The sequence below is a fragment of the Manacus candei genome, unplaced genomic scaffold (genome assembly GCF_025592945.1).
Source record: "Manacus candei isolate 608988 ecotype Guabito, Panama unplaced genomic scaffold, ASM2559294v1 h1tg000010l, whole genome shotgun sequence".
NCBI classification, from domain to species: Eukaryota; Metazoa; Chordata; class Aves; order Passeriformes; family Pipridae; genus Manacus; species Manacus candei.
The window spans coordinates 7327946-7353530 of record NW_026138058.1 but is presented as its reverse complement, the minus strand read 5'-3'; the positions used below and the strand labels follow the sequence as shown (position 1 = coordinate 7353530).

The 25585-nt window shown below is 41.0% G+C and overlaps 1 protein-coding gene across 9 annotated transcripts in view; it reads right to left on the bottom strand.

Annotated features, from left to right (window-relative positions):
* Window positions 1-22298, bottom strand: part of PIGG (phosphatidylinositol glycan anchor biosynthesis class G) — a 94629-nt gene extending 72331 nt beyond the window's left edge. For 2 of the 9 annotated variants that reach the window (XR_007902785.1, XM_051777472.1), the window contains exons 1-7: window positions 21968-22291; window positions 18457-18662; window positions 17270-17479; window positions 15599-15787; window positions 13941-14079; window positions 10189-10401; window positions 2210-2427 (exon numbers count right to left, since the gene is read on the bottom strand). Coding sequence is in view for 7 of the 9 variants with exons in the window: in XM_051777472.1 (XP_051633432.1) it covers window positions 2210-2427; window positions 10189-10401; window positions 13941-14079; window positions 15599-15787; window positions 17270-17479; window positions 18457-18662; window positions 21968-22127 (1335 nt within the window). In the remaining 2 variants the exon portion in view is untranslated. Of the gene's footprint in view, window positions 1-2209; window positions 2428-9232; window positions 9735-10188; window positions 10402-13940; window positions 14080-15598; window positions 15788-17269; window positions 17480-18456; window positions 18663-21967 lie in introns of those variants that run through there. The other 7 variants (XR_007902786.1, XM_051777473.1, XM_051777471.1 and 4 more) reach the window with 7 other exon arrangements.
* Window positions 22299-25585: the final 3287 nt, after the last annotated feature.

The following is a 25585-nucleotide window of genomic DNA, read 5'->3' as shown; positions in this document are numbered from 1 at the left end:
ATAGCTTCTCAAACCAGGGGAAGTTCTCATACTATCACACAAGTGTATGCTGAATTTCAAGATTATGAATTCTCCCAGTATTTATTTTTTGTGCCTCTCTCTTCATCTTAATTTGATTTATTGGTTTTACTTTAACTTTGCTCTAACCTGCACACAGATCAGGCAGAATTCCAAGTTTTCTCTCGGGTAACTGCAGCAGTGGAAATGAATAATACAATGAAAATTTCTGCTACTGTACAAACCTTTACAAAAAATAAGAAACTTCAGCCACATGCTAAAATGCTTTGCAAGCTGAACAGATGGAGCTTGGACTACGCTGACCTCAATCAGCCTCTGCCAGGGCAAGATTAAAACAAATCAAGATAAAAACAGACCACTGCCAACCTGTAATCTTTCACTGCCACTTGTGAAGGTCTCTGCCTAAATTTTTCCCACATTACAGTGAGATACAGTAAAGTAGACCAAAAAATATCAAATGCATTGCACTCATCTGCTGTTTCATCATATTCTACTCCACATTTCATTTGGTTATGAAAATATACAGTTTCAGAGTATCGAACTGGTTTAGGTCTTACATTTCAACACAGCCCTTAAAACTACAACAAAGACAGCACTCACGGCAGGAAGGCACTAGTTATCTACAAAACTAAATTTAGGTCTTTTGAGCAAGTGCAGTATTATCAGTCCATGTCCCAGAGGTATCCTCCTCACCCGATAAACAGCATTTCTAGCACAGTGTAGTCTGAAGTGACATGTGAGTGTCACTACTGTTATTTATTCAGCAAAGGTGGAAAACACATATCACGACAAAAAGATTTTGGAAAGCGAGGCAGTTTCTTGAGTATTACACTGGAGAAAATAAAAAACTCCAGCCTCTTTGCACCAAGTCTTACAGTGATGCTGAGCACACACTGCTCAATGAAAATTTGAACATTTCCATGGTTAGTAAGCTGCATGTGTCTTTGACGAAGGCCCACTGAGTATAATACCTAAGATTTGTTTTCTAGAAACAGTAAGCATCTACAAGCATTTCAGAAGATAAAAAATAATCCACTGCTTCAGCTGTCCACAGCTTGAATCCATGGGTTTCCAAAACAAAGGAACAAAAAAGAAATATAAGCACTTCAGCTTTGCACTGAACTTTGCCCACCTCCAGATCCTCCATCCATAGAGCAGGAACAGAACCTGCCATCTCATCTACCCAAGGGCACATTCCTGTGAGGTGATCAGCAGAGGAACAAACCCCACCAAGCAGTCTAACCACAAAGCCATTTCAGAAGTACTCTGTATGCAGGGAGCAGTGCATAGGAGACAAAGCACAGAGCCCTGCCAGGACAGAGGAGACTCAAATATTAATGAGCTGCTCACATATTGTTATCTATTCCAGGCACTGAACAGTAACAGAGTCTTGTACAGCACCACATTCAAGGACTAAGCTAAGCTTGTAGTAGGTACCTCCATCCTATGGAAAAATGCTTTTACTCACAGAAGTTGACAACCTTGTAATCTAAAAGGTCAGTGCAAACTTTAGTACATAGAAGTTCAGTGTCCAGGCATGCTATTCCTTCAGCACAGTTCTCAAAGCATTACACTATTTCCAGGCTTTTGAGGCTATTTCCAGCATTTGAGTTTTGCCCAAGAGATCAGTTGAAGAAATCCACTTAAAATTCCAGACATGGCATATCTTATCTTTATTCCTATGGGAGATACAACGTGGCAATCCAGCACCTCACAGCAAGTATTTATTTCAGGGATCTAAACCCATCAGCACGAAGAACAATTCCTGGAATTGTGAAAATTGTCCATATAAGGTATTGCCCGTTTCGAGCAGCTACACTCAATGTCACATAAAGAGGAATGGGTAGGAATTTACTTGCCAGACTTTTTTTTTTTTTTAAATGCAGTAAAGCTACTCAAAAATAGAAGGCTAACTAATAGGGGAGCAATTTAAGCTGTAGCACATCTACATATTTACTGTAACTGGCTACACCAAAACATTAGTAGTTCATATCAAAAGCGCTCTTGAATCATTAGAAAGGCCAGATCATTAAAAAGAGTATTAACCTCATCCAAGCAGAATGTCAGCTAACTCTAAGAATTCATACTCAGTAATTTTTAAGACCAGTAAGTGTATATATTAAATCGTCAAAACCAAGATACTTTTACTTTTGTACACTTAACCTTTTCAGTGAAAGATCTATTTTCGTACCTCCATAATGATCACAGTCCCCACCATCATCGAATACATGTCATACTGTGCCACTTGTTTGCTTAGTGAAGAACTCAGAGTCTTGAGGGCCTCCAAGTATTGCTTCAGGACCTTTTTGCCAAGATTTAAGAGTATTTCTGAATTATTCCCCTCTAAATACAGTTTGATCCAATTACCATGGGATTTTTCTGCTATCTTAAAATGTTCATATCCAGGATCTGGGGGGTGGGAGAAAAGAAAAGAAGCAAAAGGATCCATGAACAAAAGAGGATTAATTAGAGTTGTGATCATATTTTTATATTTGCTTGTATAATATATAAAAATATATAATTCCCATGAGGGTTGAAGCTTTTTTCAGACCTACAAATCACACTATCTTCCTGTAGCAATACCATGATGAGCCAGTTACTCAGAATAAAAGCAATTAATCTCTAACCTAATAAAATGTCAAGACCTCTAACAATTGAAAAACTTATTTAAATATCCATTCGCTTTTGCAAAACGTTTCCAGGACAAACAATTCAAATGCTTCAGATGCTGTTTAAAAAAAAAACAAAAACACCAAAATCAATGCTTTCCACTGGAACCACTGACTATCCTGGGCATATTGTACAAGCTGAGTGAGAAACGATCAACTAGTCAATCTCTGGAAGAAACACGAAAGGAGACACACACACTGCATTAGCTGGTAGTGCAGGCAGGATGAGTGGATGGTGTGGTGGATTGAGAACTGATGGAATGGCAGAGCTCAGAGGATTGTAATCAGCAGCACAAAGTCTAGTTGGAGGCCTGTCACTAGTGGTGTCACCCAAGGGTCGATGTTGGATCCAGTGTAGTTTGACTTGTTCACCAATGACTTCGGGAAGGGGCAGATGCCTCCTCAGCAAGTTTGCTGACAAGAAAGCTGAAAGGAGTGGTTGATAACCCAGAGGGCTCTGCAGTACTTCAGAAGGACCTCAACAGGTTACTGGACAGGCAGAGAAGAACCATGTGAAATTCACCAAAGGCAAGTGCAGGGTCCTGCACCTGGGGAGGAATAACCCCAGGCACCAGCACAGTCTGGGGGCTGACCTGCTGGAAAGCTGCTCTGTGGAGAAGGACCTGGGGGTCCTGGTGAACAACAAGCTGTCCATGAGCCAGTAGTGTGCCTGTGTAGCCAAGAAGGCCAATGGGATCCTGGGGTGCAGCAGGAAGAGCATTGTCAGCAGGTCGAGGGAGGTGATTCTGCCCCTCTACTCAGCCCTGCTGAGGCACATCTGGAGTGCTGTGTCCAGTTCTGGGCTGCTCAGCACATAATACACAAGGAGCTCCTGGAGCAGGTCCAGCATAAGGTTACAAAGATGACTAACAGACTGGAGCATTTCTCATGTGAGGAAAGGTTGAGGGAGTGGGCCTGTTCAGCCTCAAGAAGAAACAAATTAGAGGAGACCTTATCAGTGCATACAAATATCTGAAGGTAGGGTGTGAAGAGGATGGAGTCTGATGCTTCTCAGTGGTGCCAAGAAACAGGACAAAAGGTAACAGGCAGAAAGTGGAACACAGGAAGTTCTACCTAAACATGAGGAAGAACTTCTTTACTGTGCAGGGGACTGAGCACTGGAACAGGTTGCACAGAGAAGTTGCAGAGATCTTCTCTGGAGATACGCAAAAGTTGTCTGGACACATTCCTGAGTAGTTCTGTAGGGGACCCTGCTTGAGTAGGGAGGTTGAACTAGATGACCTGTAGTGTTCCATTCCTACCCTACCCAATCTGTGATTCTGCTTTTAAAATACTGATCACTGAGTATAGTATGTATTCACAATATAAATTCAGTTGACAACACATGGAAAGCAAGAGTGTAACTTTCAAAAATTTGCATCTCACTGAACATTATGCTGTGTGTGAACATTCACATTTATCTGTATTTCTTGCAAAAAATAAATGTTTAGTTTCACTTCAGATTAATAGTCCTTGCTATTTCCCTGCAATTTCACTTGAAAATTAATGATAACCTAAGTGTAAAAGGGTCAACTTGGAAATTTTTATATAACTTGCAATTCTTCCCTTCTTAGCTAAAGGTAGGGTAATATATTTGCTGTACAGTTTCAGACAGTAAAGGTTAAAGCAATAACTGAAATAACTTTGGTGTCAGAAAGTCTTAAGTTATAGTTCATTTTTACTCCTGGTAGATGAACAGTATATCAGACGTGGAAAAAAACCACTATATTTTTTGTTAAGCCTTTTCAGCAAAAGTACGTTATTAAATCCAGAATCATTTTTAATTTTATTTCAAGTGAATGAAGATGAATGAAATATGTCTATTCACAATTCTTGCACAGTCATGAAAGAATTGTGCCTACCACTTGTAAGTCTCTTATCACACAAGACACTTTGTGATCTACTGAATTCAAAGTGAGAATTTTAGAAACCAATGTTTAACTCAGTGTCCAGTCTGTTCTACCAGGACTTCTAGCAGACTCCAAAGCATGCTGATCCTGCGATGCAGGAGGCTTTCAGGTATCTGCTAGAAAGTACAATTCAGCCAGCAGCAAATACTGGCATATCAGGAGAGCTGCCAGGACACATGGATGATTTTATTTCCCTCCTGTAGCTCTTTGAAAAATGAATTCCCTGCAAAGTTTCTCTAACAGTATGCTTGAAATAAGAGTTAAATATTCATACTTTTGAGAACATCCACAAAGGATCATCTAAAATGAGCTTTAATCAAACTGAGATTTGACATGACACTATTTCATTATACGGAACATTGAAATGAGTTCAAGCTGTATTTTGATACATAAATAAATTCCCTCCACATCTTCTGCTCCTGTTCTGCTCACTTTTCAAGCTTCTTGCCCAGTCTCCCTCTTCATTTCTTTTAGCATTTTTATTTCATTCTCATCTACCTCCTTCCATGTTACTGCCCACCAAACTCATTCTGCCCATGTTATGTAAGATGACTGTTTAGTCAAACACACATATGAGTGAATGATTTAAAGATCTTGCAGACAGGAATAAAGGACCACAGTTACCAAATTTCCCTTTGAAGTCCTATGATACCTGTTCCGTGGCACAATTGTACACAGGAAGTATAAAGTAAGAAGGGTCACAGGCACTAAGTTGTTGGTAACTGGCAGGTAACACTGGAAAGTCACTCCTGCATGGGATACTTATAAGACAAGTTAAACTTGAAGAAAAATCCAAAGCGAGCTTGCCCAGTTACACATTTCCCAAAGCACTAGCAATGGTTTACTTTCACAGAATTACATTGGCAATTTGTGCTTGAGCCTCACTACCATCTGATCACAAGCAGATGGCTATGCTTCACAAGCATCTGTCTGACAACAATTGCACTTAGTTACAGTCACAGGCAGCAATCACTTAGAAAGAGTTCTAAAAATAGACTGAATAATGTAAAGGTGACTTCTCCAGTTTCAATACATAACTGTCACAGTAACAAAAAAATTATTTCAATCAACACATGCACCTAAAAAGTTCAGGATCAGTCCCAAATTGAAAAACAGGCACTCATTTTAATAACAACATCCAACTTGTTCTCAGGCATGACTCTTCAGTCCACAGTGAAGTGCCCTTCAAAAAAAGTCCTAGTTTAACCTTCACATGCATGTTGAGAAGTTCTGAACATGAGGAAAGCACTGCTAGATACCTAGAGCTGCCTACCTTACACTGAGGTATGAACTTGCTCAAAAACCCAAAGTGTGTTTTTAGATACTTCTTTCAGCTTCCTCATTTTTGCCAGCTGTTTTTATTCTCCTTACTTCTTCCTTACTTGCACGTGTCCATCTCTATCAAAAGAAAAACTAAGGCCTGACATTACCATTTATTAGTATTTTTCAAAAAGTTATTTTAAAAATAATAAAGCCCTTAGTCAAGCTTCAAGTTTCTCATGTAAAATTTTATTTACTTGAAGACAGATTTAACTGTGAAGATTCTTTTGTATCTCAATAAATCAAAATCTGAGTCCCATGAAATGCTGTACTACCTCTTGGCTAGAGAAAGCATGTTTGTATAACAAACACTAGGGGGAAAAGAAAGTTACTGACCTGCCTTCATTCTGCTCTTTATTAATAGATATATTTAAAACACACTTGAAGATATTTTTGTGTACTGTTCCACTTTACCCTTAACATCGGAGCAGCTGAATCCAGGGAACTACATGGCTGCTTCATGAAACAGCTTATAAAGGTCATTCTGCCTTCCCATCTGACTGTGATTCAACTCAATCAATGTCTGACTTCATCTTACTGCATTAAAAAGGAAACTCATATGGCACCCAAAACGAATGTATATGTTATGCTATAACTTACAATGGATGAAACTTTTCTTACTATGACTGATTCAGTCATCATCCTCATGGTCCTAATAGCTGGTGCCATAACCTCTGTGCTGTAAATTAAAATACTCTCCACAGGAATCCCATGTTTTCCCCTTCAGAAAAGCTTACTGTTTTTGACCTCAAGAGTTGAAAATAATAATAATTTTTTTTGAAGTATCAAGGCTTAGGCTATCCCTGCAAGTATCTTTCACTTTCAACTCCAATCACAGACATTTCTCTGAGCATTCAACTGAAATGTTATGATCCACCAGTTGTTACTAGCTGAGAATCTGCATTGGAAAGCTTGAAATTGCAGCAGCAAATGCGAGTGAGATGTCTAATTGACTTATCTTCTCAGATTTCTTTCCCTCAAAAAACCTGGTAGCAGACCTTGCCTGTGGCATTCAGAAATTATATAGCTCAAGACCTGTCAGCACAATTCTGATGAGTGTCCAGATGTCATACAAATAAAAATCAAAGGCTCTGAGCAGGATGAGCTAAAGCAGATTGCTCAGATCTGTGTCCAGTCAGGTCTTGCATGTTTTCAGATGTGAAGCCTCCACAGCCTCTCTGGGCAACTCATTCCAGTGCTTGACAAGCCTTATATAAAAAAAGTTCCTTTAATTCAAGCAAATTATTTTTGTGGGGACCACCAATTAGACCCTGGTTCAATATTCTTTATTCCCTCCCATCACACATTACTTACATCGATAAGAACCCTGTTGAGTCTTCGCCTATCTAAGCTGAACAGTCCCATCACCTTCAGCCTCTCCATGACAAACATTTCAATCTCTTCATCACCCTTCATGGCCATTCACTGCTCTCACTATTTCTTGTTCTGGGGAGCCCAGAACCAGACACAGGACCCCAGATGGGGGCTCCTCACAGCTGAGAGGAGGAAGGATTGACCTGCAGATGACTGTCCTAATTCAGCCTTGGATGCTATCAGCCTTCCTTCCACAAGGGTGCATTGCTGGCTGGTGTTCAGCTTGGTGCCCCAAGGACCCCTTGGTGGTTCACCACCAAGCTGTTTTCCAGTCAGTCAATACCTAATCCGTACTGATGCATGGGATTATTTCTTTCCAAGTGTAGGATTTGGCATTTCCCTTTGCTGAACTTTAAGAGGTTCCTGTCAGACCATTTCTCCAGCCTGTCAAGGTACCTCTGAGTGACAGCAGACCCACCTACTGCATCAAGCACTTCTCCCAGTTTTGTACTGTGTCCTCCCCTTGCTGAGGGTGCACTGTCCCATCACCCAGGTCATTAATGAAGATGTTAAATGGTACTGGCCTGTGTGGACTTTGTGCTGCTGATAACAATCACATGAGCCCAGCAGCTGAGCCACACTGTCCAGTTATCTAGCCTGAACTGCAACAGGATGGCTGAAGCACCATATGGGCACCATGGACGATGAATATGAGGCTTCCTCTAGCTGTCTGAAAACTTACTAATTCTTCCCAATCACAATGTCAGTATTAGACACCCATAACAACATTGCCCATATTGGTTTGTGCATTAATCCTGACCCAGAAGTTCTCAACCATTTCGACATCCACTCCCAGAGCTCCATGCCTCTCTCACACAAAGGGCAACTCTCCCTCTTCAGCTTCCCAACTTACAATCATAGAATGCTTCAGGTTGAAAGGGTAGGTACCTTTAAAGATCATCTAGTTCCCCCCTAGCACTGTGAAAACAGACATCTTTCACTAAATCACCACTCATTACTGGTTTCCTGAGCCACTGGACACTGGGCCACTGACTTTACAGACATGGTCATGGATCCAAGTTCTTATTCATTAAAAAGTCCACCTGTCAAACCTGTATCACTCTAACAATAGCAGCAGAAATGTTGAGGGAGGCCCTATAGAAGTCTAGGTAGATAACAAACATAGCTTTTCTCTAGTCCACTGATGCATTTATCCCATCACAGGACACTAAATTAAGTCAGGCCCAATCTGTCCTTAGCAAAGCAGTGTCGGCTGCCTCTAACAACCTTCTTGTCTTCCATGTATTTTGACATGTCTTCCAGGAGGACCTGTTTCATGACCTTACCAGGGACAGAGATGAGGCTTACAGTTAAGTAGTTTCCAGAGTCCTCCTTTTTAACCCTTTTAAAAACAGGGCAATCTTCTCAAACACGAATCAGATTACAGAATATAATCACTTCTCTGCAAGGTAACTCTCTACAGGAATCACAACAGATATGATACATGTGTGTGTGCCTGTAGTGGGATAGGTGGGATGGCATTCATCTTCACTTAAAAACCATGCAAAACAAAAGGCCATTCATGCACGCTTTTAAATTACATATATTAGTCACTGAGTTAGTGACCTTTTCTTTAATATTTCTACAGCCTGAAGTATCCACATCAATCAAACAACATTAGACAAACAGCACATAACTTTTCCCTGCCAATCTTAATCCTACAGACCAAATTATGAAGCAACAGTCTTGCCCACCCAGAACACCCTAACAAAAACAAGACTATTTGTGAAGATATAAACCAGAAGCTGGTAGAAACTTCAGTCTGTTTTACCAGTGTGTGAAGAAATACCATCAGATGGACTTTTGTGATAAAAATTTCAGCAACACAGCCATATCCTGAACTCCCCCAACAGGGCAAGTTCCTCACTTGACAAATGGGTTAAGAGAGGAAATCTGTGCAAAAAAAAACCAAAATAAAATATCAAAGTAGCTGGAGCATGGGTCCTGCTATTGACACATTGCTACCACAAGCGGCAGTTTTGGTTCAGTTCCTGGACAGGGTTTAGTTACAACTAGAAGCTGTGTTGTTGAAAGATAATTGATTCTTGACCCACAATGATCATCTTGCTAAAATTTACGTTGCTATCCATTTTAATTATTCATAGCTGCAACACAGCTCTGCATTCTCATCTGGTTATTTTAATGATTCAATAGATCATAAATCAAGTGACAAGCTTCACAGCCACTTTATAACAACATCTTCTAAGGTCTGTGGTAAAATATTCTCCTCCATCCTCTGACTCAACTTTTTCACATAATTATCATATTAACTTCCTTATTTATATTGCAGTTTGTATCGTGCTTCTTAACGAAATACTACATTTTGCTAGATCGGGGTTATTTTTTCCACTTGTTTTTTACTCTTTCCTCCAAACACACAAGCATGTATTTTTAATAAGCAACTCTGCAGTTCTCTAGGTTCTCACTCCAAATAAACTTGTACCTAAAAATGAAATAAAAAGATAACTTACCCTAAACTATTTCCAAGTTTTACTTGAAGAATCTTTTTATTTAAACTAGAAAATTCACTCCGCTGTGCTAATTCTCCAAATAGCTCAGAGTAAGTGCCCTATGTAGGACACCTCACAAAGAGCAGTTATGAAACCACTGAGATTTAACCACACTGGCAGTTTTCCTTTAATCATAGTCCTTCATCATTATTTCTGCTCTTTTGCCTACTAGGAGTATTACTGGTCATTAAAAAAGCTGTATTCAGGGGCAGTATATCAAAGTAAGTTACAGTAAAGATTGAACTCAGTATCATTTCTCTGAATATTGCTCTCAAATGAACAGCTACTTTGCAGCATCATGCTATACTCTTGAATCTGAAAGTCCAAACTGTTTAATTAAAAATCTTCTTTCAGTATCTATGTAACATTTTTTTATAGCTGATTTACCTTTTTCATATGCAGGTGTATTCTCTTGCAGCAACCTGCTAAGCTGGAACCCATTCAAGTGCACAAAACGTAGTTGTTCTCTCATTGTCTTGCCTCCAACAACTGGCAGTATAAGGTTCCCAACACTATTTCTTGAAATTGGCAGACCAAGACCTACTGCCAGTGTGCTGGCTAAATCTGTTTGTTGCACACGTTCAGGCTGGGTTAGAGGACCTAGAATCAACAAAAGAAAAGTACAGGGGGGAAAAAAAAAATGAGAGAGGTATTTCAATAAAAGGCCCATTCTATTTCTCCAGAGACAGCTGGCACCTTATTAGTTTCAAAATTTTTTCATTGCTGTTAGCTCAGCTATTTCAAGTGGTCTACAGAGAGCTGACTGATCTTTTTCAGCTGCTGTCCTCTGCTGCTGTAAATCCAAAATTTATTAAATTCTCAGCCAGTATCACTCTTCAGTGCTAACAACTACTGTAAACACAACATGAATGTTATGCAAGTAAGAAAACAGATGGTCCAGGAGATCACCTTAACATCAAGTTGCAGCCCACATCCTAAGAGGGTTTCATAACTTTTACATTAGAAATAGCAGGAAACACTACAGGAGATTAATTTAATGCATGAGCAAAGAATGAGAATCTAAAATAATGTTGACAGCATTCTAGAAGCTTCTCAATATAATGACAACAGCTCAAGATTCAATTAATATCAGGTTGCTAGGCAAACAGAATCAGAGATCAGGTAAAGAATGCTGAGGCTCAAAATCTGTAGCTGCATGCAGGCATACTCAGTCATTTTTAAAGGGTTCTGTGCAGGATCCCATTAACTCACTGCAGTTATCAGGATTAACCTTCAGTCCCACAGACATCGGTACATGTGAATGATTTCATTAACATAAGTAACCTTTTGTTTAAGATTGCTGTGCCAATTGTTCCTTTGCATGTTGAACTAGTTACGTAGCACTGCTTTTCTATTACGCTTTTGTTTTGTCCTCCTTGTAACTCCAGGCACTGAGTGTTTTAACTTAAGTACAGTACAGAAAGAATTCTATATAGTCTTTATTACTCTCAAGGCTCCCTTTAAGAGCATTAGAACTTCTCTCATTTCTCATCTATCTAGCCCCGATTAATCCCATATTTGTACAGAATGCCATCTATAATCCGTAAAGCGTCTTCGCATGAGTGCCTGTATGTCAGCAGTTTTCAGATTTTATCTTTAGAGGCAAGTACTTAACTGGTTAAAAAAAAAGCCAAACTACCAACTGCATTTAGCCAATCATGGGTGACGCATCTCTGTAGAAGGCTACACGAGTAATATTCTGACAGCATACTAAATGCAAAAAGCCCACAGGATTACTATTTTGAGGTCTACCAAATTAACCACAGTACATTTTGTTTACAGTAGGATCATAAGGAGCAGTCACTAGAATCCTAATTATTGTACCAATGAGAAGTAAACTGATGGATATTTACAAAGGCATCATTCGAAATCACAAACTCTATCCCAAAAGATAGGAGAAGAGATATATTTCACTGTATTATAAAAACAGCATGTTTAGTTTAAACCTAACAGAAAGCAATCCCAATGAACAGGAGATTGCACTCTCATGGCAGAATCTACACTCTCATGGCCTGACAGTCAACACATACCGGTGAAATTCATAAAGCAAGAGCTTATCCAAGAGCTTTGGTCTACTCTTGACTTTGTTTTGTTTTTAGACCCAAGAAGAGTTCAATGAGTCCTCAAGCAATGCTTTCTATTGCAGTTGAATAACAGCCTTATAAATGACAGACAGAAAAATGTACTTTACTGTGCTGCAGGAACCTCCAGCAAGATAAACAAACAAAGGTTCTTCAAACAGGCTTTAAAAGCAAAGAAATCAGATGGAAATGAGCAAGAGGCAGAATGAAAGGCAGAAGAAAGCATTGTGAGGGAAAATATTAACTTCTGGTGAATATCACTTCACATTTCACCAATTCACTCAGTCAAGGAGTTTCTTTAAGCACTACTACAGAAATTAGACTAAAGATTCTCTAGCACTCAATTTCCTTCTTGCCTCTTACCTTAAGCTATCTTACTTTTATCTTTCATTATTATCTACAAGTAGAAAATCAGTTTCAGAAACATACCAACTCACATCAATGATATAAAATTAACTACTTGGCCAATACAGTAAATACACTCATGCTCCATATTCTTTCCTTAAGGCTTAGCCATCAATAGTCGTGTTTTCACTGCTGTCACCTCTCACCCCTTCACAGAGCAATTCTTCCTCCTGCCTGTTAACTCTCAGTGTGAGAAACTAATTCATTTCTCTGTCCTAGCTGAGAAGGAAGAATGGAGGCCAAGGAAATATTCTGGAAAATGAAAGACAAAACTAACTTCAAATAGGATTTTGCTTCTAAACCTATTCATTTACCAGTAGCCCAGGATCTTGACAACAGATATTGTTAGCTCTCAACATTCAGCTAAGGCAGCACTGTAGAAAGTTATCATCCAAAAAATACACAATTCTCTCAATGGTTACAAAGTTTAACTCATGGTTTTATCATGATACAGATGCTAGCTTTGGCTAAAACCAGAGCTTTGGGTCACATAGAATGGGCCTGGTCAGATAGCTGTAGAAAAAAACAAAGTACTTTTCAGGAAGAATTCTAGAGCAAGTATAAATCAGAGTTGCCAATGAGTCCATGGCCTGGTTTCAGCTGGGATAGAGTTAATTTTCTTCCTAGTATCTGGTACAGGGCTGTGTTTTGGATTCAATATGAGAATAATGTTGATCATACACTCTTTCAGCTGTTGGTAAGGCTTACCCTTAGTCAAGGATTTTTCCATTTCCTGTGCTCTGCCAGTGAGCAGGTACACAAGAAGCTGGAAGGGAACACAACTGGGACAGCTGACCTGGACTGGACAAAGGAATAGTTCATACCACAGAGCATCTTCCCCAGTACACAAACTGAAGGGAGTTGACTGGGGGCTGTCCATTGCTTCCTGGGGACAGGCTGTGCACCTATCAGCAGATGGAGAGCAATTGCACTGTGCATTACTCGTTTCTCTTGGGCTTTATACCTCTCCCTCTCTCCTTTTCATTACAATAATAATTATTATAATCTACACCTAATTGTTGTTGTTACTGTTACAGTCATATATGGTAGTAGTATTCTCAGACTATTAGGGTGCACTATGCACTGGTATCCACTGGAGCCTTACACCAAGTACCACACAACAGCACACTCACTCATGCCCCCACCCTGGGTGGGAGGATAATCAGAAAGAAAAGGTAAACCTCCTGGGTTAAAGATAAGAACAGCTTAATAATTGAAACAAATAAAATATTATAATAATAGTAGCAATGAAAAGGAGAGAGGGAGAGGAATCAAACCCAAGAGAAAGAAATGATGCACAATAAAATTGCTCCCCACCTGCTGACTGATGTCCAGGCCCTTCCCAAGTAGAGATTGGCAGCCCCCAGTTTATATACTGGGCATGATGCTCCATGGCTCAGAATATCCCTTTGGCCAGTTCAGGTCAGCTGTCCTAGCTATGCTCCCTCATGGCTTCTTTTGCACCTGCTCCCTGCCAGAGCATGGGAAAACAGGAAAGTCCTTGATTCAGAGTAAGCACTAAAATATCAGTGTGTTATCAACGTTATTCTCATACTGAATCCAAAACACAGCCCTGTACCAGCTACTAAGAAGAAAATTAACACTATTCCATCGGAAACCAAGACAGTTCCGAAAAAGTTCTTTGATCCTTACCACTTCTCTTTTCAAAAGCAGAGCTGATAAACAGAAGAGGTGTGTGCACTTCTCCTTCTGAAGAACCACCATGACTACCCGTTTCAGACATCCCGTGATCCCCACACACAACTAGCAAATTGGGCAAAGAAGCTTCTTCCTGCAAATCACAGAAAAAAATGTAAGTTATTTTACTAATACAAGTCGTATATATCACTTCACTATCTCTATCATTTTCAAACATGACTATGTCTCAAAGTGAATTTAATTTTTTTAAGCTTGCTCACAACACCTGGGGCAGATAACAAGAGATGTCTGCAGCTAAATGTTGTGTGGTAATAGTAGTTTTTAGAAGTTAAGGCACATACTTACTAACAGACTTGTCAATATATTAGGAAAAAAACTCAACAAAAAAAATCCCAAACTTTAAAAACCCCTTAATTTACAGTCTCAAGAAACTCACCAAAAGATTAAATAAAGGCTATCACACTGAGGGAAGAAAATCAGGAGCCCAGGAACAGTAGCATTAACAGAGAAGTATTTCCCACTTCTTTTCTTCACCTTCATTGAGTTTTTAGTATACATGCCGAATTATTAATATTGCAAATGGTAAAATCATATCAATTTAATATGAAAAAATAATCCTATTTCTAATACTCTCTAGTGTCTCAAGTGTTTTTGGGATCATGACTGATGTTAAACAGTGCGTATGTTTCTGAATAAAGAGAACAACAGAAGAGTAAGTGAGGCCTGTCCAAGAATTTTGAGCTAACAAATCAAAGATGGCAGAAAATAAACAGTCAATCCGCAACAAAGTCATTTTTTGTCATCTCTAGTTATTACCAGTACCTGTTCTACCCAAAAAGTAAAGTGCCTTTATTATTCCTGTATTCTAAAACTGAGATAAAGGCTTTCTGTTGACAAAAGCAAACATACTAAAAAACTGTAGCAAAACCACTACGACATTCGTGAAGCTTCCACACACAGGATTTAATCTGTCCTTTCATACAACATATCCATTTGTCTAAAAGTACTACTGAAATTTTGTGAGCAGCTGTTCTGAATTGCAGTGGCCAAAAACAAACAAGAAAAATGCTTCTTGGAATTAGGCCACTTGGAATTAGGACTTGGTAGTTCAACATCCAGACACGGATGTTTAGGTAATTGACAACCTGTATATCCAAACCTAAAAACAGGTTCAGATGTGCTGCGTTTAGCATAAGACAAAATGTAGTTTACAACCACCATTTCCATTTGAATTTTTCAAATATCTAAGAATTAGGTATACCTTCATAACTGCAGACATTAGAGCCATTAGCTTTACATGCCCATTACTCCTCCCGCTGAATTTCATTACTAGAAAGCACACCAACCACTGCCCTAATTCATGAGGGATAAGAGAATTTTGGCATGCATTCCTCTCGGTGCACACCAAGAGGGAGTTATTTCCCACAGCTGCTCAGAGGAGGCTCTTAACAGATGTTACTAAAGTCAGCCAGTAAATCCTTAAAAACGCTACACTGTACTGTTAACTGGGGAATGTCCTGGGAAGGGAAGGAAAAGAACTGAAGAATACCCACTTCAGTCCAGGAATAAACGAGCTACCATCCACAACCAGCGAGCATTTTAATGTCAGTCCACAACTAACAAGACACTGATCCAAGAGGAAGCTATATTACCTTTGAAAGAAGAGAAATATGAATCTTCTTCAGTATGTTATCCATTTCACGAAGTTTTGGTCCCACTAATGGGCTGTTTGGCCCACTAATATGTCCAATATGGTCCAATCCCAGGTAATGTAGTATTAGGATATCCCAGTCTTCTCTCTTTAACACTCTATCCAAATGCCTGGTAACATTGTCATCAACCTCAAAGAAAAGGAAAACAATTAAAAGGTAAAAATAACTTCTCTCTTGTAAAAAACATGGCAAAATTAGATCACACTACCCATGAAAATTCTGCAGAAGTTGATGAGAATTACAGTCACTCACGATGTTAATGAGAGAAAAAAAATCAGACCAATTAGTTCAATGTCAGGCAGTCAAATATATTTCTCTTACAAAAGAGATTCTTCACCCCAATTACTTGTTTCTGGTCACGATGCATCTGATTACACACAAACAAGGCAAACAGCTTGCCAAGCTTCCACAGAAACTTAAACCACTTTCATCCTTCACACTCCTGATCTCTCACTTCACAAATTATCAAGTACATAAAGTATTGTAGGCACAGGGAAAAGCCTCTGTTTAGTGCTTGGAATCACAGGAGGGCAAAAAACCCACACTTGCTTTTTCAACTCAGTTTTTGCTAGGCAAACACAAAAAGATTGTACTTGCTGCGAGTGAAAGAACTGGCAACACAGTGAGAAAGTAAAATTATTTAAAAAGTGCTATTTGGAGCCTAACTAACCTGTTTTCCTGCTTAGGTTGACAATGCATTTTTAGTTGCATATCTTCTCCCTGGATATTAAAAATCCTTATAATATTTCACATGCAACATCACTTTGCTGACTCTGGATATAACTACCAAAAAAATCTATAAAAAGCTGTGTATTTAAGGGACTATATTCAGATAGATAAAGACTGCCTAAAGAGCTTGAGAGTCACAAAATCACAGATCCAGCAGCATACTTGCATTTTTCCACTGTATGTTGAAGCTTTTGCAAGTCTTACTAGTGTAACCAGTTAAAAGTGTCTTCCAATCCATTTAGACCTTTCTAACTGCCTTACACATGTTAATAAAATACGTCAGTAGCAGTGGGTCGACAGCCTGAGGTTTAACAAACCATAAAGGTTCAAGAATGAACTAAAATTGCCAAAGCATTTATTCTTCTAGTGTGTCCAGAGTAAGAATTTTCACAATTTGTTTCATTTACTTTCTATGCTCCTTCTTTGATAACATAATGAAACACTACTCCTATTGCAATTACAAAAGTGATGCAATACTACAAAAGTATGCCTCTAGAAGACCAAGATAATCTATTAATTGGCCACTTAAGGACAGTATTAACTAATATAAATACGACAGCAAACTGGAAACGTGGATAGTGGAATTTTTAAACAAAGCAACTGGTCTAACTTCCTACCACAAGAAGTTTTGTAAGAAAATCGTACATTTAGGAAAGTTATACAGTAACTGCATCATCCAAACACTTCCCACAGCATATGCATGAGGGACTGAAATGCTTAGCTCCACAGTGCCCATACCAACCACACATGTAAATCCAATTTCTATTTAATTGCCAGGTGCGTATTTCAGAACTAGGATAGCTTTACTCATTCACTCTTAGAAGTTGCCACCGTGTGTTTGAATTCACTTTATTTACCTTGGGATCATACAAAGCCTCTCACCTCTGTAAAGTCTGACACAAAAAACGATGTAGTTCCATCATATTCCATGAAGTGCTTTGGGAACAATTTAACCCATGTATCATCACCATAAAAGATTATTCTCTTCCCAGCTGCTTTTGCCTGCCATATCAGATTGTCATCTAACAGAGCTGGAGAATTGAGGTTCACAACAACATCAATGAAACCAGGTATGCTACCTGTCATCAAAGCCTACATGAAACAAGAAAAGAGACAACATTAACCAAGAAGCTTCCAGGGATGAGAAGACAGTAGCAGTGTAAGCAGGAGGAAGCAATCAACCAGATGGCAGGCAAATTATACTTTAAGTAAAGAAACATAACAAAGTAAAAGAACACAGGCTGCCCTGACACATAACCTCACCTGCCACAATACAGTGCTAGTTGATGTGAGAGATAATGATTGCTTTACAAAAGGTAAAAATAATATTGTCTTAACTAGTGGACAGCAAAATGGCTTTGTATGACTTAGTCGAAATTTGTTTCATTTACTAGTCATTAAATCACCAAAAAGATAGTTTAGAAGGTCCAAGTAAACTGACTCAGCATTCACAATGATAGTACATTTGAAACACTAAATAAGAAACATCTAGGAAATGAAATGAAGTCCACCTATGAATAGTTACCAGACTGTCTCCCCCTCACTCTCTCACTGGCCTTCTAGTTGACCTACAAAGATCACTCCCCCAGTTTCTTCAATGAAGAGGTGTCACTCAGATCCATCACTGACAAGCCTGGATGATCAAGTATTTTGATGATACCGCCACAATTAATCTTTTAGTTACATGGAACTTCGCACAGTTTCCTTTTTAAGCTCTTCAAAAACATCCTTATGACAAAACAATTTAAGAGTAAACTGGATTTTCTATCCAAGTTACAAGAACACAGAGAAATACCAATAAAAATGTTCTTGGATAGAAGAACAGTGGAAGACTTGACAACTGAGAGGCTGCTGGCTTTCCCATGACTGCAAATAAAGAGATTATGCACTAGGGCCTTAACCTCTGGGCGATGGCAAATCAGGACTCTATCACATGCACTCCTACAGCAAAGAGAGATTCAGCCACAGATTGCACTAACACAACAAACCTGTCCTTTATGCCAACTCCAAGCATACAAAACAAACACTCCAAAACTTTCTCAAATGAAATGGGAAAAAAAAAAATTTACCTTAATTCTAGGCATAGTCACAGTAGGTGGCTTTGCTTCAGCAATGAAGCTGTAGGAAGTCCCTTTTTCAACAACTTGTGTAGTATATGGCATGAACTGTTTCCCTTTGGATCCAAACACAAAGTCATCTCTCAAAGCATCTATCAGAACAATGACAACTTTATTGAAAAGCGGTGCAGGAATCTTGGTCCAGTTAGAAACCATTCCTAAGCAACAAAAACAGGGTACACAGAAGTCATCAACAAATTTTACCAAAGACTAGACAGAAGTTAAAAGGACAACTTCACAACAGAAATGAGTGCTTTCAACTCCTTTATTATTTTTACATTTGGAAATGAGAAATTGCAAACAACAGCCAGTGTGAGAAGTAATCAGAGGATGCTGGGTTTTTAGGCCATCCAGCACAGGAATAACACAACTGTAACTCCAACACAGCATCTAGGAAGTAAAACAAAATGTGAACGGAATGTGTGATGTGAAATCGGGAAAACTGAGGAAAAGCTTTGAAATGGAGAATGTTCAAAGCAATAAGAAGGGGTAGCTGCTACTTTCTCTCTTGTTAATTCATTAAAGCTGAACTGCATATATCTGACAGACTTTTGTTAGAAAAAAGATGCTGCATTCACTTGTACTAATGCACAATTTTGCACATCAGAACACAAGCAATGCCTCTTAATCAAATCTCACCATAAGATAACAGGAAAATTACAAAGAAATATGAGATAGCAGGAAAATTACAAAGAAATAGACAATTTCACTGAAACTTGAAGGTAAAAGATCTCTGCACACTTGCTCCCTTCAAGGTAGAAGACTGTATGCCAGGCTAGTTCGATGATGGCAGCTGCAGGGCCAAAATCCAATTCTAGAATTCCCAGAATCTGGTACAAGGGTGGGCACAGCAAAATGCTGCTGTGCATCAAGCAGTAGGCAGTGTCATGCCTTCAGGGCCACCCTTCTCTTGCACAGACTTAATTCTGGCTGCAGCAACTCTTGATGTGCATTGAGCTTGGTCCACATGGTGACATTAAGCTCTTGGTTCACCCTCTACAAGTCTCATTTCTTTACCAGGAAAACACATAGAAGGGCAAAATGCAAGCAGAATGCATCCTACCCACAGACCTCTACTCAGACAAGATTGTGTTTACTCAGTACATGTATTATATAAAGCTAGGGTTTTTACACTCCTTTAGAATAAAGTTTGTTTCTGCATAAGCGGTTGACAATTTGGAAAGGTCACAGATAGTGGTGTGTCTAACACAAGAAACTCAAAAAAAACCCCCAAAAAGCAAAAAAACCCTCAGAAACTGTATTTTGGAGTACATAGATAAGCATCAATAAACTGATATTCACAGACTCGTTACTGCTAATGATTTTTCCAGATCAGAAAATTGTGGAGGAGGGTACAGTAGGGGGAAGAAGGAAATCTCAAAAACAATAAAATGCTAACTACCAGCAACCCTAATTAAGCTGATAATTTTGGTTTAACAGGACCTGAATTATCAACTAAAAGGCATGCTTTGGCTCTCCATGAAAAACAAGAAGGCATCACTGGATGTACTGTCGGTAAAATCTTTCTCGTAATTTACTCCTATCCACTTGCTTAGTGAAAGAAAGCTTCCTGGACACCAAAAATGATCAGATCTTAAACACATATACCCTACTCCTAAGTTCCTCCTGCAGTGTAATTCATCAGTAAGTCAAAGTATTGAGAAGTTCAAATGAATTCTGAGTCACAAGCCATCTGAAAATACTTATTGTAAGATAGTGAAAACGACACATGGTGCAAGTCTTGGTATGTGGCATGATTATTTAGTGTTACTTACTTAGAGAACAGTTACTTTAAATGAAGCTGAACTTCTGCAAGGAGTGAAGAAAACCACAGGTTCTCTGTCAAAAACTTCCTACAATGATGCGCTGCAAGGATTCACTATTACAGCCATCCCACAGGCAAGACAGCGTGGAGTCAATGGCAGTCAGGACTCACAAAGGAAACATGCAGGAAATACAGAGGCACTGGGGAAATAATCTTTCCTGAATAGACCTAAAGTAGGTTGAAAGCCTTCTGCATCATGTGTTTAGCAAGCAACACCTTGCCTTTAGACCTTATCGTCCAGACCAAGAGATCACTGTGGAAGCAAATCATAACCCAAGAACTACAGAAAGAAAGTGTTCTTCCACTGTCACTCCATTTTTGCCTACTACACCTGGGATTACTAGTGACACGCCTAAATTTAAACTGCCTGTAGAGCCCTGTGGTGCACACTAACACTCTTCAGCACAAACCAGTCCTTCCAAAACCCAGTTATCTCACATCTCCATCCCACCCAAGCAGTCTCCCCCTGCATTAGGCTCCAGCCAATAATCACATGTGAATGCAACATTTCACTCACAGCAGCCTATCAAACATCTCTGGCAGTCTTGGTAAACTCCAGTTAGAAAGCAACCTGCCATCCACAAAATCCACTCAGGTCTGTTACCAGATTAAATTCTTTCGTTGTTCCTGCTTAATTGGTATCAGCACATCACATTCTAAATTGCACAACCTTCTCTTCCCTCCACTGCATCTCACAATTCAAGTAATGACTCGATCCTTGTGGGTCCCTCCCAACTCAGAACATACTGTGGTTCTGTAAAAAAAAAAGTCACACACTTTGAAAGAATAATAACAAATAACAAGCAGCTGAAGACCCAGTTTGGCAGGTACAGTCCTGTTCCACAAAGTTACTAAGTAGATGTCCCAAGCAAGAGCTTGCAAGGAGCAAAATAACTCCTATTCCATTCAGCTGCCCACTGAACCTGAAGTTTCACCCTACAAGCTCCAAACACTGGTGAAGAACACTCCTTCAAGTACAAAGTCCTCTTCTTCACATTACTTTAATGCAACTTGAGACTGAACATGTAAGAAAGTTATATTATCAACATGTCCTCTACTGACTCCTCATTATAAAGACACTTGAAAACTTTGGTGTCGCCAATTCAGCTACAGAATAGAGCAGGACCTGTAAAGGGGGTGATTTCACAGAAATGGTAATGGACAGCAATACTCTGCACGTTGCAACCTGCATTGCTACAGTCACTTCGTGGCTACTGAGGTGCTAAAATCCCAACGAGGTGGGGTTAAGACGCTCACACAACACAGAAGCATCACAGGCACGATGGTTCTTGGGCACAACACAACGAGCGAGTTAGCAGAGCAAGCACTCAGGTGTTTGAACTGAGACGGCATCATTTAATGCAAACAGCTTGCCATTAAACAGGAGGGGTATGACGGCAACATCAGCGTCAGGGAACGGGGAATAAAAGGACAGGAAAACCCTTCAGAGACGTGACAGCTGACGCTGGAGGCTTTTTGCCACAGTGAGCAGATGCTGCTGGCAGTAATCGACAACTACATGGAAACCAGCTAAGTTCTAAACTACTCCGGAAGCAGTTCTGGAAGCACGAAGGCGTCTCCAGAAAGGTGTCCCGCGGCACCGAGGGAGAGGGCGCGCTGGGCGGCTGCTCGCGTTACCTGGGCCGGGCGGGGCCGGCTCGGCGGGAGAGTCCGCACGGGCCTCTCTGCGGGGCAGAGACCTGACGGGCACCGGGAAGAAGCCGCGAAGGAACAGCGCGACACCCAGGGCCTGCACGAGGAGGCAGGAGGAGGCGAACACCCCCGAGCGCAGCCGCATCCTGGTACGGACCCGGCGGCGGAACCGGCACCAGCCCCGACCCGTCCCGGGCGCCGCTGCGCCGGCTCTGCGGGGCGGCCCCGCCGGCGGTCCGGCCCTGCCGCCGAGCCCCGCCCCCGGCCCGCGCCGACCAACCAGCGGCCACCGCGAGCGCCCGCCGAGCTTCGCTATTGGCCAGCGGCGACCCCGCCCCTTCTCAAGCGAGAGGCGGCAACACCGGGCCGGAAGTGGGGCCCTGTGCGCCGCCCCCTCAGCCGCGAGCGCGGATCCCGAACCGGCATCCCGCGTCCCGGTCCCGCATCCCTCATCCTGCATCTCAGACCCGCGTCCTGCATCTCGCTCCCCCACCGCGTCCCACTCTCCCGTCCCACCCCTGCGCTCCGCACCCCACCCCGTGTCCTACCCCTGCGACCCACCTCCCGCGCCACACCCCGCCATCCCACCCCGCGACCCGGCCCCGCGTTCCCCAGCGCAGAAGGAGCCGCTGGAGCGGGAGGTGAAGGGAGACTTTATGTAATGTTGCCACAAGAAGAGCATGGCAGGTGAGGAAGGAGTCCAAGCCGGGGACTGTTGCAGGTGTTTGGCAAAGCAGAACCTTTCCTCTCCACACACGCACACATCTCTCAATACAAGTGAATAGTGATAACCTTTCGGTCTTTCCACTGGAATGGAAACAAACTGGAGCAGGTGGGTCATGGCAGACGAGTGGGGAGAAATAAGTTTTAAAGGTTTAATTTTCTGAAAGAAGGAACCGAAGGCACTCTGCAAAGTGAATTAGTTTATACTGGTCTCGCTATTGCTCATGGATTTAGGATGATAGCCTCGGAATTTCACTCTTCCGAACAAAACTGCTTCTCATCTCTACCGGGACAGTTCTTGTGTGGCCCACCATTCCACCAGCAAGGTGTGGTAGGTGTTTCTGCGGCATAAGTGACAAGTCCTTAGCATTGCCTGTGAGTGGCACGTTTTCCCTGATCCCACAAGTGCAGTGCCCCAAGGCTGCACTCACATTTACACCTGGACTTGGCTGGCTGGAGTCAGTCCCGGGACGAAGCTGCACTGCCACAGTTTGCAGCCCTCACCCACAGCTGTGTGTGTTGATGTGACACTACAAGTGACTCCAGAGTGTTTTTCCTGCTGGGCCTTTTGCCTCAGCACAAGGTGTTACCTGTTTTGTGTAAAGGCAGGCCAAATATATTGTACCGTGCTTTTAAAAATGTTTTCTGGCTGGGGTTTGTCAGTCTGTGGTTTTACTGCCAGCTTTTGCTGGCCAGCTCTCCATACTTTGCAGCAGCTGTCACGAGGCAAAGTTGTCCTGATGTGAGAGGCATGTGTGAGTGGGTTTGGGATAAAAGCTTTGTGTAACTTCAAATTCCTTTTGGCCTTTCCTAGGGCCTCCAAGCACAGGGAAAAAATCAAGGAGCCTTTTGTCCTGTGGGTTCGTGCTATTTACATGGAAGATTGGGTAATAGATCTCTGAGCACCGTGATACCTTTAGGCTTCCTAAGTGCTTTTTCTGGTCACTCTTTACACATTATGCTCCTACTCAGACTAATTCTGTTTTCATTTCCTAAGAAGATCCAAAGCCATTATGTTAAGAAGAAATTGCATTTTTGCAGATGCTGTTCACTTGTTTCTTTCCAGAAGCATGACTCTCAAGGCCCATGAAAATTACTATTCAGTAGTTAACCGAAGCTCACTATGGGCAGTGCAACGAAATTCAGAGAGAACATGCAAGGCTTTGGATCAGTAGGAAAGGGAAAAAGGAAACTTTTGGCCATTGTGTTCAAGCTTAAAATTGGCTTTAGGTAACGTGCTTTAGAGTTACATTATTTGTATGTTCAGAAAAGCTGTATTTGTTGCTTTTCATGGGGATTTTCTGCTCTCCTTTAAACCTTGAACTAGCGAGTGAGACTCTTCAGGCAGAAAATAAGAAAGATTCACTAACAAATATAAAGCACCCTAGTGTGGGCAGTGTTTATAAATCACGAAACAGCATCTAAGAAACATCTGTCTTTTGCTTTCATGGACAAATATTAGTTTCCCTTGCAGGAATAAGGTGGAAATTCCCCAAAACACTGCAACTTTCTCCATCATTTATAGACCTAGATACACTTGCTGCCATGTGATTCACATTCCCCAGGACTTATCTCTGGGCATTTACTGAGTACCATCATCATTTGGCAAGTTGCTGCAGCAACACGCTTTCAAGTCCATTGCTATTGCACTTAGCTGCAGGGATCAAATATAGGGAAAATCCTGAGTGCTGCACAAGACTTTAAATCTGACTGAGTCTATGAGTCTTTGAGCATAATTACAGCATAATATACTCACAATCACTGCTCTGCAGTTCTGGGGCCATTTTACAAGTGTTCGAGTATAACCTACTCTGTTGTGCATAACACATTTACGCCCTGTGAGAGCTGGTGGTTTCATGAGAATTCAAAGGAAATGTTTTTATGCTCCCCAGGTTTTAAGCACACAAACCAGTGTTGTGTGCATCAATTTGTGTCAAGGGGCACTGACTGACTTAAATAGCCTATAGAAGGTTAAAGGTTCATGTCAGGGTGTCAGAAAAGTGCAGTAAAGTGCAATTCCTGTGATTCAAGAGACTGTAGTTTCATCAGGGCCAGCAAGCATTTTAGAACACAGTGCAGCTCGTCCATGTGGGAGATGAATTTGCATCACTCCTTGCAGGAGCAATGTATTGCCACTCAAGCAAACTTACCTCTCTGTGTCTTGAGGAAGAAGAAGGAATTTAAGGTTCTGTGCAGAGCCCTCACTAGAGGCATTGTTCCAAATCAGCTGAGAAATCGGCTGACAGAAAGCCAGCCAAGCCTTGTCTTCACCAGGTGTACCTAGCATTGGTTCCTCAACCAGTAGTAACATGTTTTGGTGAGCCTCTTTGCAACCAACATTTAAAGCAGCCAGGTGATATTGTTAATCTCTCTGGCATACCTCAGGGCTTTTCTTTACTAAGGCAACAAGTAAAAAGCAGGTAAGGCAAAAATTTGGTGTGTCCCACGAGAAAGGAGCACACCACCTTCCAACAGTCTCTGTGGCCTCTGCCAGCACTTAATGAAATGCTGCCCATTAGTCAGCACTCAGCATGTCTGCTTTCCCCACTCCTTTTCTCCTGATTCTTTGACTTCTTATCTTTCACATTTTGTCTGGGAAGAAAGGCCAAATCTTCCATTCTCCTCTAGTTTCAAACGCAGCCAATATGCAGCCAATTTCCTCGGTATCTATTTCTTCTTTCCCCTTCTCTTACTTAACCTTATTTTGATTGATTCCCTTGTAGTTTTGCTCTCAGGTCTCTTTGCCTGGTGTTAATAACTTCTAGGGATCTGCAGCTTACCACCTTGGTCTTTGAACTGCCTCAGGTGTTCTCCCTCTCGGGGCCTAATTTAACAGGATTTCACATCTGAGTGTGTGTATGTGAAACCTGCACATTTCTT